The 12,987-nt window shown below is 40.4% G+C and overlaps 1 protein-coding gene across 12 annotated transcripts in view; it reads right to left on the minus strand.

Moving 5' to 3' along the window:
• The window catches only part of FN1 (fibronectin 1), a 67,125-nt gene that overhangs the window by 19,810 nt on the left and 34,328 nt on the right, over window positions 1-12,987 (minus strand). For 3 of the 12 annotated variants that reach the window (XM_036085302.2, XM_036085296.2, XM_036085295.2), the window contains exons 22-33: window positions 12,143-12,311; window positions 11,557-11,643; window positions 11,119-11,310; window positions 9,537-9,809; window positions 8,234-8,416; window positions 6,092-6,181; window positions 4,591-4,860; window positions 3,569-3,685; window positions 2,733-2,897; window positions 2,042-2,197; window positions 1,252-1,365; window positions 162-431 (exon numbers count right to left, since the gene is read on the minus strand). In XM_036085302.2, coding sequence (XP_035941195.1) covers window positions 162-431; window positions 1,252-1,365; window positions 2,042-2,197; window positions 2,733-2,897; window positions 3,569-3,685; window positions 4,591-4,860; window positions 6,092-6,181; window positions 8,234-8,416; window positions 9,537-9,809; window positions 11,119-11,310; window positions 11,557-11,643; window positions 12,143-12,311 — 2,086 coding nt within the window. The remainder of the gene's footprint in view (window positions 1-161; window positions 432-1,251; window positions 1,366-2,041; window positions 2,198-2,732; window positions 2,898-3,568; window positions 3,686-4,590; window positions 4,861-6,091; window positions 6,182-8,233; window positions 8,417-9,536; window positions 9,810-11,118; window positions 11,311-11,556; window positions 11,644-12,142; window positions 12,312-12,987) is intronic. The other 9 variants (XM_036085297.2, XM_036085305.2, XM_036085299.2 and 6 more) reach the window with 3 other exon arrangements.

The following is a 12,987-nucleotide window of genomic DNA, read 5'->3' on the forward strand; positions in this document are numbered from 1 at the left end:
CTTTTTTAAAGAGGGTCTTTCCTAATAGAGAGGCTGCTTTTTTTTATTCTTTTTTTTTTCCCCCTTTATAGGGACTCAATAGCCCGCTCAAGTAGAACTCATTCAGCAGGGCATAAAGCTGCTGTGCCCGTGAGCACCCAGTGGTGCGGTTAACGATATACCTGTGGACTGGGTTCCAATCAGGGGCTGGCTCTCCATATCATCGTGCAAGGCCACCACACTGACTGTGTACTCAGAACCCGGCCTGAGGCCTTGCAGCTCTGCGGTGTCTTCTTCACCATCAGGTGCAGGGAATAGCTCACGGATTCCATCCTCAGGGCTCGAGTAGGTCACCCTGTACCTGGAAACTTGCCCCTGTGGGCTTTCCCAAGCAATTTTGATGGAATCGACATCCACATCAGTGAATGCCAGTCCTTTAGGGCGATCAATGTCTGTTAGGCAAATTAATGGTAAGAGGTTATGTGAAAAGCAAGTTGTGAAATAAGCATTTTTATAACGTGCAAAGCAGTTCTGCAGATACCATTTTCTCGGATTAATTCAATTCCAATTAACCCACTATCAAATGGAAAAATTACTTGACACATGATTAAGTTTCTTTTGGTTTAGAAAAGATTTAATGTTACATCACTTATTAAGACATAGGTGTATGTGAGACACATAGGCACCTTGCAAAATGTCCCCACAGGGAGGATTTATTCATATTAATTTTACGATATTCTACCAAGATTCATTTTTGCAGTGTGATGTTAGTCTCACAGACCTGGATTTTCTATACCTTGGAAGTGGCAAGGTTGATTTTCAACGTTAGGTTCAGATTATTATAATCTTTCTTTAACTCTTCTCTCCCCCCTCTATTATTTACATTAAATGTGCTCCAGAGAGTTTTCCAAATGCTCCAAACATAACACCTTCATGAAGCATGCTGCAATCAACTTTACCATCCAGTCGTAGAAAAGAAGGTCCAGGCAAAATATTTTTGTAGATTTGCTATAGGCAAATGAGATTTTGCTGAGGCCATATGAGCAAAAGAAATTCGAAGCACAGCAACTAGGATAGTTCCACAACTTCTTTCCCTGGATGTTCATTGCTTAGCACCAAGAAGGAAAAATGTCTGTAAAGGGCTCAGCTCAAGAGAACGAACTAACCGAGTTGGCTTTCTCTAGGTGTAATTGCAAAAGACATGAGGAAGGCATACAGATGCCTAAGAACAAAACTGACTTTGAAAATGGGAAAGAAGCATTGGTTACGTACTCGTTACTGCAGTTTGAACCAGAGGCTGACTCTCTCCATCTCGATTCTGAGCATAGACACTAACCACATACTCCACTGTGGGCTGCAAACCTTCAATGGTCATTTCTGTTTGATCTGCAAAGGGAGTAAAAAGCAAATGCAGGATCTGTGTCATCCACTGTAAGGCCAGTTAAGTGGCTGTCCGAGTTTGGTAATAAATGCCTGGTGGCCTGGATTTTTCATTTGTAGAATTCTCATGAAAACATGGATGAGTCAGATATGATTTCTCCTGGACAGATATGTTCATTGCTAATACAAATTGCCATATTGGAGTAAAGTCAAACTAAAGGATCCACTCTAAAATTTAATATGATGTCTCCAACAATGAATGATGCTGCTCTCGGAAAAAATGAAAATTAGTTTGACTTTAAGATATTGCCTTAGGATCCTAATTTTACCAGGATTTTATATGAAAACAAAAACAAGAGCTAAAAGGATCTTAAAAAGTTAGGCCACCTCTCTCCTTTGTGTGCATGACTAAATAAAACCACAAAGAGAGATCTAATAATGCAAGATGTCCATACCAACAAACAGAACTATGCATGTAAAATGAGGAATGCACTTCTCCTAAAAATTCTGCTGTGGAGGGAGTCTGTAACAATCTCAAGCCCTGAATTCACAAATGGGGAAACTTTGACATATGATATGAAAATGTACAGTACTCAGACCTAGGTGGCCATGTATTTTAAAAAGCATATGTGTGGCCCTCTTCTGTTTATCCTGATGAATGGGAGATGCTGGTTATTCTTACCTGGACCTGCAGTTTTTGTTTTTGATGGTCCTGAGCCATTTTTGGGAGTTGTGGTCACTCTGTAACCAGTAACAGGGGAACTTGAAGGCAGCCACCTCACACTAATGCTGTTGTCCTGAACATCAGTCACTTGCATCTGGGATGGTTTGTCAATTTCTACAAATAAAAACAAGGAGAAACCAGTGAGGCCCCAGTCGGTGGGGACAAGAACGGACAAGGCTTGGTTCCAGTCCTGGTAGGCACGGAAAGATCTCTCATCACTATTAATCACTCGCAGGTGTTTCTTTTGCAGAAACACCGAGACTGCCTTTGGGAGGTGGGGCACGCATCTAGGTACCATTACCGATTTTCAAGATGGCTGTTTCATTCACGAAGAAACTATGTTCCAAGTAGGTGTTTGTCTTCTTACCTTATCAGCTCATTCATTCATTCATTAACAAATATTTATTGAACACCCTTATGCTTGTCTCTGTTGTAGGCACATGGAATATATGCATTAACAAAATAGACTAAATCTCTGCCCTTTGCGGTGCTTCTTTGAATATCTGGCTCAAAACTCTGTTAGCTGTCTGTGTTGCTTCATCTTATTCAAAAAGAAAAGCAATTCCACGATGAGGAAAATACCTTGGGAGAACATTGCAAACCTAACCGAGTAAATATTCCTCTGTCTCCCCGGAGGAGGAGTCAGTACCTGTTCGATAATCAATGGAAATCGGCTTGCTGCTTGCCGGGCTGTCTCCACGGCCAGTGACAGCATACACGGTGATGGTGTAGTCCACTCCAGGTTTAAGGCCACTGATGGTAGCTGTGGACTTGCTCCCAGGCACAGTGAACTCCTGGACAGGGCTACTTCCTCCTGTGTGAAAAGGGGTTAGTTCAAAGCGTGAGGGGCTGAGAAATAGTTGGGGATTGCTGAGTCACGACATCAACATACTGAGACAGCAATTAGTCACACCTTTGATTATTCCCTTTAAAAGAGTATTATTAATAGGGCCCACACAGAAACATATTTATTTATGCATGTAGTGAACCTTAATAAGTGTGTAAAAACTGGAAGAAAATTGCAATTAATGCTATTTTAACATTCCAGCTTTAAAATGTCACTGAGTTGTGGATTAACATTAGAAGGAGAAAGAAGGTAAGTCCTCAACCCAGGATGGCATATATTGTGCTCCTTTTTCAAAATATTAATGTAACACATTCATGTTAAATAAAATTCTGAAAATATAGGAACGTAAAAAAAAATACAAATCACTTAATTTCACCACTGATCATATATTTGTGAATTTGTAATTCTTTCTTCCTCAGCTCTACTGTTCCTCCTTTAGTATTATACGAACAATTTTGTATCTTGGTTTTGCCACCAATTAGAGCATACATATTTTTTTCACATATTCCTGGAAGAGACAAGGTTCCATTGAATGGACTTGCCAAAGTCTCTTTAAATATTCATCCGCCCTTGGGTTTTGAGGTTGCCCACAACAGAATCTGACTTGATCAGAGTGAAATAGCATCTTACTAACACACCTGTTTCTCCATAGGTGATCCTATAATATCTCACTGTGACGGCAGGAGCATCCCAGCTGATCAACACGCTGGTGGGGGTTGCAGCAATGACTTCCAGGTCCCTTGGAACATCAGAAACTAGAAAAACAAGGGAAAGTTTCCATATCTATAACTTTCAAACGATGCCCAGATTCACTCTGCTCATTTTTCAGATAGCTGCCTTTATAATTCCTGCATATAATAATGTAAATATTATGCAAAATTAGCAGAAATAAAAACTACGAACAATTCAAGGTAAGCGGTTAAGGAAGCAATTCAAATTGTGATAAAATGATTATTATAAATATATTGAAACTTTTTTTTTCCTTCAACTTTTTATTTTGAAAAATTTTAAAACAGAGGCGCCTGGGGTGGCTCAGTCGGTTAAGCGTCCGACTTGATCTCAGCTCAGGTGTTGATCTTAGGGTCGTGAGTTTGAGCTCCAAGCCGGGCGTGGAGACTACTTAAAAAAAATTAAAACAACAGAGAAGTTACAAAAATAATATAATGAACGCCTATATCCCCTTCTCTTGGGCATTTGCTAATTGGTAACATTTGCCACATTTGCTTGTCTCTCTTTCTGTGTCTTTCTCTTTTTGTTAATCCATTTGAGCCCGAGGTACAGGTATCATGATGTTACTTCTCCCCTAAGTACCTCAGCATCTATCTCCTAAAAATACTGACACTATTTCATTAAAATAATTCTGTTTTTAAGGGAACTTTGAAAGAGGGATTTTCTTAATATTTCGAATAAAACTTTGGGTATTGGAAATGTATCAATATCTATATCCAGTAAGAAATTTTCTGTGATAAAAAAATTATCTTCAATAGAGTCTAAGAAGGAGATTTTCTCTACATATTCTCTTAATTCTCTCTCCATGCCTCATAACCACAATCTATTTTTTTAAAAGATGATGACTCAGACAACACAAAGCTGTTTCCCAGAAGATACCAGCTGCCCAGAAAGTCCTCTGAGTTTCTTTGCAGACCAGAAAACAAGTTACCTGTTGACTGTTGGCCAATCAAGGGAGGACTTTCTTCTCTGCCATTCAGAGCAACAATGCTGACCACATATTCTGTGCCTGGATTGAGATTGGTGAGGGTGATAGAATTCCGAGAGGGGGGCACTCGGTCTTCCCGAGGTCTTCCACCGGCGTGCTCGGGATGATGGCGAATGCGATAGCCAGTGATGGTGGCTCGAGGAGCAATCCAATGGACAGTGAAAGAGTTGGTAGTGATATCAGAGAAGTCAATGCCAGACGGGGAATCAAGGCCTGTTTTTCCCACGCAGGGGAAAAAAAAGACATCACCAGTTTAGGAGATGAGGAAGAACGTAGGGAAGAATGTCCTTTCTCATTAGCACAACAAATTGCCATAAACCTTAGGCCATGATGCACTGATTCTAAGCCACACGTAAATTTCAAAATCATAAACTGACCCAGTTCCAATGGCCACCTCAAGCTTTCTTTTCTTTATTCTAAGTAATCCGAGTGATTTATACGTGTCGTTACCAAAGGTTTCTGCATCACTTTTGAAGACAGGTGTTTAAGATATTCTGGGAATTGTTTTCAAATGCTTCAGTGTTCAAGTATTCTATGGTTCTATCCTGTAAGTGTGTCACTCAAAATAAGGCAAGATATGCCCACTCTCAAGTTAAGTGTTTGGTTCTCAAAGAAGCTTTCTGCACTCAAGAGGAAATTGATAGGTCAACAGGGTAGTAATAATGCCAAACATAAAGCTCTCAAAAATGTCCATCATCCTGGACAAATTACAATGCAGGTAAATCCTCATGAATTGAAAATTTAGTGTACTGCAGAAAAATTAATAAGAATTTAGAGTTTATCTCAAATTCAAATCATTTAATCTCTCTGGGCCTTCCAGAACATTTTTATTTTAGTAAAAGTAAATTGAGATATCACAACTCCTCTTTGGAACCAAGTGGACTATAATAAATAAATTAATGGATACACCACATTGCACTTTTTTAAAAGGGAAAAATTAATAGAAGCCCTCATATTAAGGAAGAAATGTAATGTTACGGGATTCGGTTCAACTTATTTACATAGCAAATGGATATTTCATCAAGCAGAAAAAAGAGAGAAACTTGTTGGCTTAGCAAAGGAGGGAAAAGACTTCCATGACAATGACAGTGTTGGGTCAGCCTTAGATAGAGCTGCCTAATGAGAAGAAATGTTCACCATCTCTAAATTATAAGGATTATATTACTCTTGGGAGATTTTTTAAAAGGATAGACAACAATGTTTCTGGACTATTTTGAGTCCTCTCTGGAAGCCTAGAGTATAATCTTAGTGACTGAAAGTCAGGGTAATACTTGCAGAAGTGTCATTTAATTTTTAAGACCAGTGATCAGAAAGTCATGACAAGGCTATAAGCACCATTACTACCATAAAAATGGAGATACATTTTTAGAAGCAGCATTCCATTTTGCTATTTAAAATTGGTAGGTAAAAGCTATTTGATCAGCATACTGCCAACATGACTCACCTGTTTTCTGTCTTCCTCTAAGCGGCATGCTCTCGTGCTGTTCGTACACACTGGAAACACTGACCAAATATTCTGTGCCAGGCAGCAGATCTGAAGAGGCAAAGGGGACTTATTTTTAAATTGTGCTCAAAAGCATGAAAAAAGCAAAGTGCTCCTAGGACTATTTCAATGGATAAAACAACATACACAGAAGCTGAGTCCCGTAACCTACTTATACTGACGTGAATGTTGCTACCTGGAAGTAGGCTGTAATGAGTTGATAAGGAAAGGTCACCTTGCCCTCTAACGTCTCTAAGCCCTACCCTCAGATGCACTTCTCAGAGTATGATTCAGCCGGATCTGCAATAAGATGGTTGCTGCCACGTAGTATTATCTCTGTCATCCACTTTATATTACGTCTGTTGAGGGCGTGTGATGATAATGACCACGGCACTGTGGATTATCACTGACTCGTCACCAACAACCCTAGCAAGCAGTTTGCTACTATTTAAAGCAGACTTGCGGCCATACGATAAAGTGCAAATATTTAAAGTGTACAGTTTTGACAGGTTTTGGCATATGTATGAACTTGTGAAATCATCACCACATTCATGACAATGAACATATCCATCACCTCCAAAACTTTGGTTTACAACTATCCCCATTTTACACATGAGAAAATGGAGGCACAGAGAAGTTGTCTTCTTTGACATACTTGCCTGAGATCATAAAGGATTTGACCCAGGCCAAGGACCAGTGGTCTTAATAATTAACCTTTACTGGAAAAGAGTCATAGTCCATGGGAAAGTGATTGGTTCTGCCATATTAAAGTAAGAACAAAATACTGAAAAATTTACATACACTTTCCTGAGTATCCTCTTCTCTCATTTTGAGGTCCCCAAAAAAGTACAGAGTAAGGGTTCTATTCTTTGATTTCCTACTCGGTAGACCCCATTCCCCTCCACACCATTTTGTAGAGGCCCCTGCAAGGCTTGTGTGCTCAGACTCCATTTTCCTTATCCCTGCTTGCCCAGGGGTAATTTACTTAACCACTACAAACCTCAGTTGCTTCATCTATAAAACTGGGTAATAACAGCTTCTCTGGGGGGAGATGGGACTATGCAATCTAGAGCAGGATCTAGAATAAGATGTTAGAACACATGATGAACATGTGACCAGTCAGTGGGGCAGACAGTGGTCCTGAAGCAGGGGCTGCGTCCTGAGTGATGCTGTAACTACTTATTCCAGAGTGCTCCAGAACAGAAACGAGAGCCTGTCGATATGCAGATATAAGGACGTTCTCACCCTCAGTCATGAAATGAGAAGCCAAGACTATGGTCATGTTGAGCTGCCTTTCCTGCTCTAAAATATGTTCGCAACATAGAGAATGTTTTCAGACCATCCTTTGGTACTGTACCTAAATGTGAGCTCTTTCTTTGCTTGTGTGGAAACCTATGCTGTTCTCATGTGTTTATTTTCCTATTCCAGTGAGAAGGACGAGAAGAGACATTGACAGGAAACACAGCACCATGTCTCAGCCTCCTCCTATTTTCTTTAATCAACGATGTCTATTTCAAAAAGGTAGGATCTAGAAAGACACAATTTCCATAAATGGTTGCTGTTTTTCTAGGTCCTCAGCCTTCGGAGAAATCCTGCCAACAGATTCTTTCTGAAGTACCAGTTACACTTCTGGCTCTTTCTTCAAAGCAGCGTCCCGATCTATCCTAACAAGTCACTGTTTCTATGCTTTCAAACGCTAGAGATTACCTGCTTGACACCTTTTTTTTAAAAAATGAGACTAAAACAGATATGGTGACACTATTTTCAATGCTCATTGTTTCTCTCTCCAAACATTTAGATTTAGTCAGACATTTTCTCTTGACATTCGTTTATTTTTATGTGCTCATCTGGAAGCAGAATTTGTTTGAAGTCTTCGAACTTCGCTGCTGGTGTTTTTCTAGTGTGATCTTTAAAAAGTAGATCTCAAAGATACATACATGAAAATAGCAATGAACATGACATCCTTCAAAAGGCACAGAGCTGCACATCCTATTTGGAGTTTAGCTTATAGTCTTGATCTTAGTTGTTCCTACCTGAGAACTTGGAATTCTTTCCTGGGGCTCTAGCTTAGGATTTATTGAACAGATACAGTTGACTGCTTACTTGTTAAGACCACTGCATTGTCTGAAGGAGAGATTGACAACTCTGCAACATCTTCCTCATTTTTCACAGGTGAGTAGCGCACCAGGAAGTTGGTCAATTCAATGGACGCAGGTGGGGCCCAGGTGACACGCATAGTGTCCGGACCAACATTGGTGAATCGCAGGTCAGTGGGAGAAGGGACAGCTGGTTTCAAATAAGAAGGAAGACCAGGTTAAGGTAATTTTAAAATGAAAGCTAACAAAAATAGCTGGAAAGGTAAAAAACAGTATTTCATGCATAAAGGAAATGAGTCATCATCATGCAAATAGTCTAAATCTAATCTAAATCATAGTGAACTACTGTTAAAAATAAAACACTACACACAGTACTGTTAGGCCCCTTTAACCTTTCTGCCATCAGTACATATGAACAAATAATTTGCATCTACTTTGAACTATGTGGATTTTAAGTACATTATTAATACCACTGACAGTTATTTTAACCCAGGCTGAAGAGGCTTAAGTTGCCACACAGCAAAGAGAAACACAGCGGTACTTTCCGAAGAACCACATGCACACAGACAAAAAGACAAGAGGGTCCTGAATTTCCCCTGACCCGGGGTGACTACAGCTCCCGGCATCGCTACAATCCCACTCCGTGAATTCTACCTACAAGTGAAAAGGTTCATGCAAATTGGTTCTCGGCATGTTTCTTACCATGCAGGGCAGAGAACCTTTGTAATGTTGCATGCTCAGCCCCAGGCCGGTTAAAGAGGAGTTTCTTTACCTAGACAGGGCAAGGCAATCCACCGTGCTCCAGTTTCTTTTTCTCCTATGTCAAAACAACCCCCTTCCAATCCACCCTAAATTTGACTGGGTTTTTAGTCAACTACAAAGAAGGAACATGGTAGGGTTTATCAAAGAGTAGAAGGAAGAGCATCACGGTACATTTTGGAAGTACCTTTCTTATTAACCGGTGCTCATTGCCCAACTCGGTATTCATGTATAAGATATGTTGAAAAAAAACCTCCAGGTCTGCAAATTCATTTAACCTTTGCCATTTTGTATGGAACAGATCAGATCTCTCTAGCTTTCTGCACATTTGTGGTTTAAATGAAAGTGTATTTAAGACCACATGCATATGCCTTTGACCAATCAGTTTAGCATATACATCCAATCCCTTACCCGCCCCCAACCCACCCTCCCTTTCGTAATCGCTGGCAAATTGCTGGCTTTCCCTGTGAAACGTCCATCTTTAACCAGAGTGACTGGTGGCAGCATGCAACACCATCCATGTCTCAAACACAGAAGTTTTCAAAATTCACCCGTTTGCTGTGTCAGTGTAGTAGGGGCACTCTCTCCGCCATTAATGAGAGTGATAACGCTGATGTCATAGTCAATGCCCGGCTCCAGCCCTGTAACTGTGTAGTATCCTACTGAGGAGTCCACAAAATCTTCAAAAATAGGGATACCTTCTCCTGCCGCAACTACTGTGATGCGGTACCCAATAATGGTGGAAGAGTTTAGCGGGGTCCACCTCAGGCCGATGCTTGAATCGGTTATATCAACAAAGCTTAGGTCAGTGAGTTGGGGCACCTCTATTGAGTTACAAAGCAGGGGGGGGGGCAAAAGGAAGATAGAGGCAAAAAAGAGGAAAAAATAAAGCAGTGTACGTCAGGTTACTAGTGGCAAACTTGACAGAATGTTAAAGCAATGATGGTAATATGCGATCTTTTCCCAATGTTCCAAAAAGACGTCCTAAGCATCAGGAATATAGTTTGCTTCCCTGGGAGAATAAAACAGGTTACAATATTCTTAGGGATTTTCTTGCATTTGAAAAGTAAACAGTAGGGTTTGAAACTCTCAGGTTCTTAAAAATTATAGGCCTGTTTAGGATGTCAAAACCATTCTTAGAACCTAGACATAGTATCTTTAAGTATCAGCAATGCTTTTTTTTAAAAAAAAAAAAAAAGCCAAAACTTTTTTAGTAGGAAAACAGAGCTTGCATGAAGAAGGTTAAAAAAAAATGGTAGGTGAGTTTTTCTTTCTTTTCCCATAGAAAAAACTCAAGACAACATTATGGCCATAATGCTAACGCATTATGAATGTATGATGTGAAATGTGCCGTTCAAAAGCACATTCAGGAGGAAGACAGACTTGAGTCCAAGACCACTGCCAATATTTTGTATGATTCATAATCAAAGTTATTTAATCAGCATTAGTAAAAGCATTCTACCAAATAGTGCAAAGGAGAGCATAATCTGTCCAATGCTTTCATTCTGTCACAATCCAATTTTGGACAGATAACAAACCTATCCCTAGATAGGTCTTTTCAATGTCATCTTTCAATCCATAAGAAAGAACACCCAAAGGTGTGGCCTTTCTTTATTTTTTTTTTCAGTCTTATAAAGGAAGGATTTGAAACTGCAAGATGAAGAATTGAACGTGTCAACCAAGGGCTATGTCAATGCTCACATATGGAGATAGGTACGATTTTATAGACAGCTGTTGAAATTTGATATGGACTGTAACATCAGGGACAAATGCGCCGATGGGATGCATTTACCATATTACTTTTAGCCTGTCAGTACTGAGGACAGACACATGACACTGTTTTAGTAATATTTCCACGTGAGCAGACAGTACAGAGTTAATGCCATGGGGGCCACTCCATTACATCCCCATCGCCACAAACAGCACCTTGGTGAAGCAGACAGGAAAGCGGTGTTAACAGCAAGCATTTGTCCAAACAGTTGCTTTGACTTCATGGTTTTGGAGAGTGTGGTTGGGAGGTCAGAACTAAATCCCAAATGTACTTGACACCCTCAACCACCTGGGGATTAAAATCTTAATCCCCACTCTCGTCGAAACTGCCACTCTCAGGATAACAGCTTATTTTTCCATTACCTGGGATGATGGTATCAGAGATAGGGACACTTTCCTTGTCATCTTTGACAGTGTAAACACTGACATTGTACTCCAGGCCAGGACTCAGATTTTCAAAGGTGCAAGAGCTCTGATCTGCATGGACCACTTCTTCCAAAGAGTATCCCTGTTGGCCAGTTAGGGGCGTGGTGGTAATTCTATAACCAGTAATGTCTAGAGAAAACAGGAAGGAGGAAGTTACTGCACAGAGCCTTTGTGACCCAGGGCACATTAAACTCGACTCCCATGACGGACCCACGAAGGGGAAAGGAGGAAGACTGGACATTTATTAAGGACTCTCCTGCCACTCAGTGCCACAACGACCCTTTGAGGCAGGTATTAATATCCTCCGTTTAAAGAAACTCTTGGAACAGGGGAGTGATTTCCAACGGCTTGCCCTCTGATACATCCCAGGCTTACCTGGAGTAGTGCTCCTCTCCCAGGAGACGGTAAGCACTCCAGTGTCAGGGTTTGCCTCCAGGTGCAAGTTCGTTGGTGGAGACAATGCTATGCAGAAAAAAAGTTTTAAATTAAAAGTTAAAGCTTTACACCAAGCACTTGACCTGTGGAAAGTTTTTTCCTTTCTCTCTTTTCCTCCCTCCTTTCCTCCCTCTCTCTCGTTCTTTCTTTCTCTTCCTCCCTTCCCCCTCCCTTCCTTCTTTTCAAGAATCAGTAAAAATATAGAAGTTACTCTATAAAACCATGGTGGACAGGGATTCTCTGAGAGCATTTCTTTTTACGGTGAATGATTTTGCAATACTATTGAAATTCTTCCTGTCTTGCCAGTTCATAAATATTTTTGACGTGGAAAGAAAAGTTCTGATGACATAGAATATATGACCATGTTGAACTTGCTCCTCCAAATTTAGCAAATAGCTAGTAAGATAAGTAGGGATGGGATCTTCCCCTTGTGCCGTTATCAGAAGCAAAAAGTGATACTAATAGCACCTATGTTTAAAAATCGGACCAGTTTTAAAAACTAAAAGAGGCAAAGAACTCCTCTTACGTGTCACCACTTTCTTTACAATCGGAGTATCTCTCTCTTGCCCATCCCTCAGGACTGAGATGGTGTACACGTATTCCACGCCTGGAGTCAGGCCAGACACAACGATGCTTCCTGACTCTGAAGTCACTTCTCGCGGTGCTTCCCCTCCCTGGCTTGGTCGTACACCCAGCTAGAAGAAGGAAAGCAAAATAAACACCAAGGACAAGTGTTTCCAGAGCTGGATCACTGCAGAGAGGTTGTGGTTATGCTGTGTATAATGTGAACTCCTGTGCACACTGCATACTGTACTTTTATTAGGGGATGAGTTGGGGTCTGCCTTTAGCTCTACTAGACACTTTAGCGGGAAGTTCCTTGGACTGGGGGGCCAAGGTGGGAGAGGTGTCTTCCAGAACTGCATTACATTGGCTTGTCATGGAAGGTTCTGGAAAAGTGTCATTACATGCTGTTTTGCTTGATCAATAATCTCCAGATATAAACCAGACATACACAGGGGCTTTGGGCCACATGGCAGTTCATTTCTATTTTCTCTGTTCCTGGAAGAAATCCTCCAGCACTCTCTTTAATGAGTTATGAACATTCAACTTAAAGGTAGCAGCCCCTTTAACATTTTGTACTTCAGAAACATTCTTTTTGAAGAAGTATGTTCATAGCTTAAACTGCAGGACAATATATTACAAAAGAAGAATTAAAATGAATGTGCCCATAATTTTCAGATTTTTAATATTTTATTTCAAAACCTAGGTAATATTGTCTCATCAAACAGTGTTCAACTCTAGAGACGTCCTTTGTAGCTTATAAGGCTTCTGAAAGTTAGAATGACACGATTAAGAGAAATTTAAAACGGC

The sequence above is a fragment of the Halichoerus grypus genome, chromosome 4 (genome assembly GCF_964656455.1).
Source record: "Halichoerus grypus chromosome 4, mHalGry1.hap1.1, whole genome shotgun sequence".
NCBI lineage: Eukaryota > Metazoa > Chordata > Mammalia > Carnivora > Phocidae > Halichoerus > Halichoerus grypus.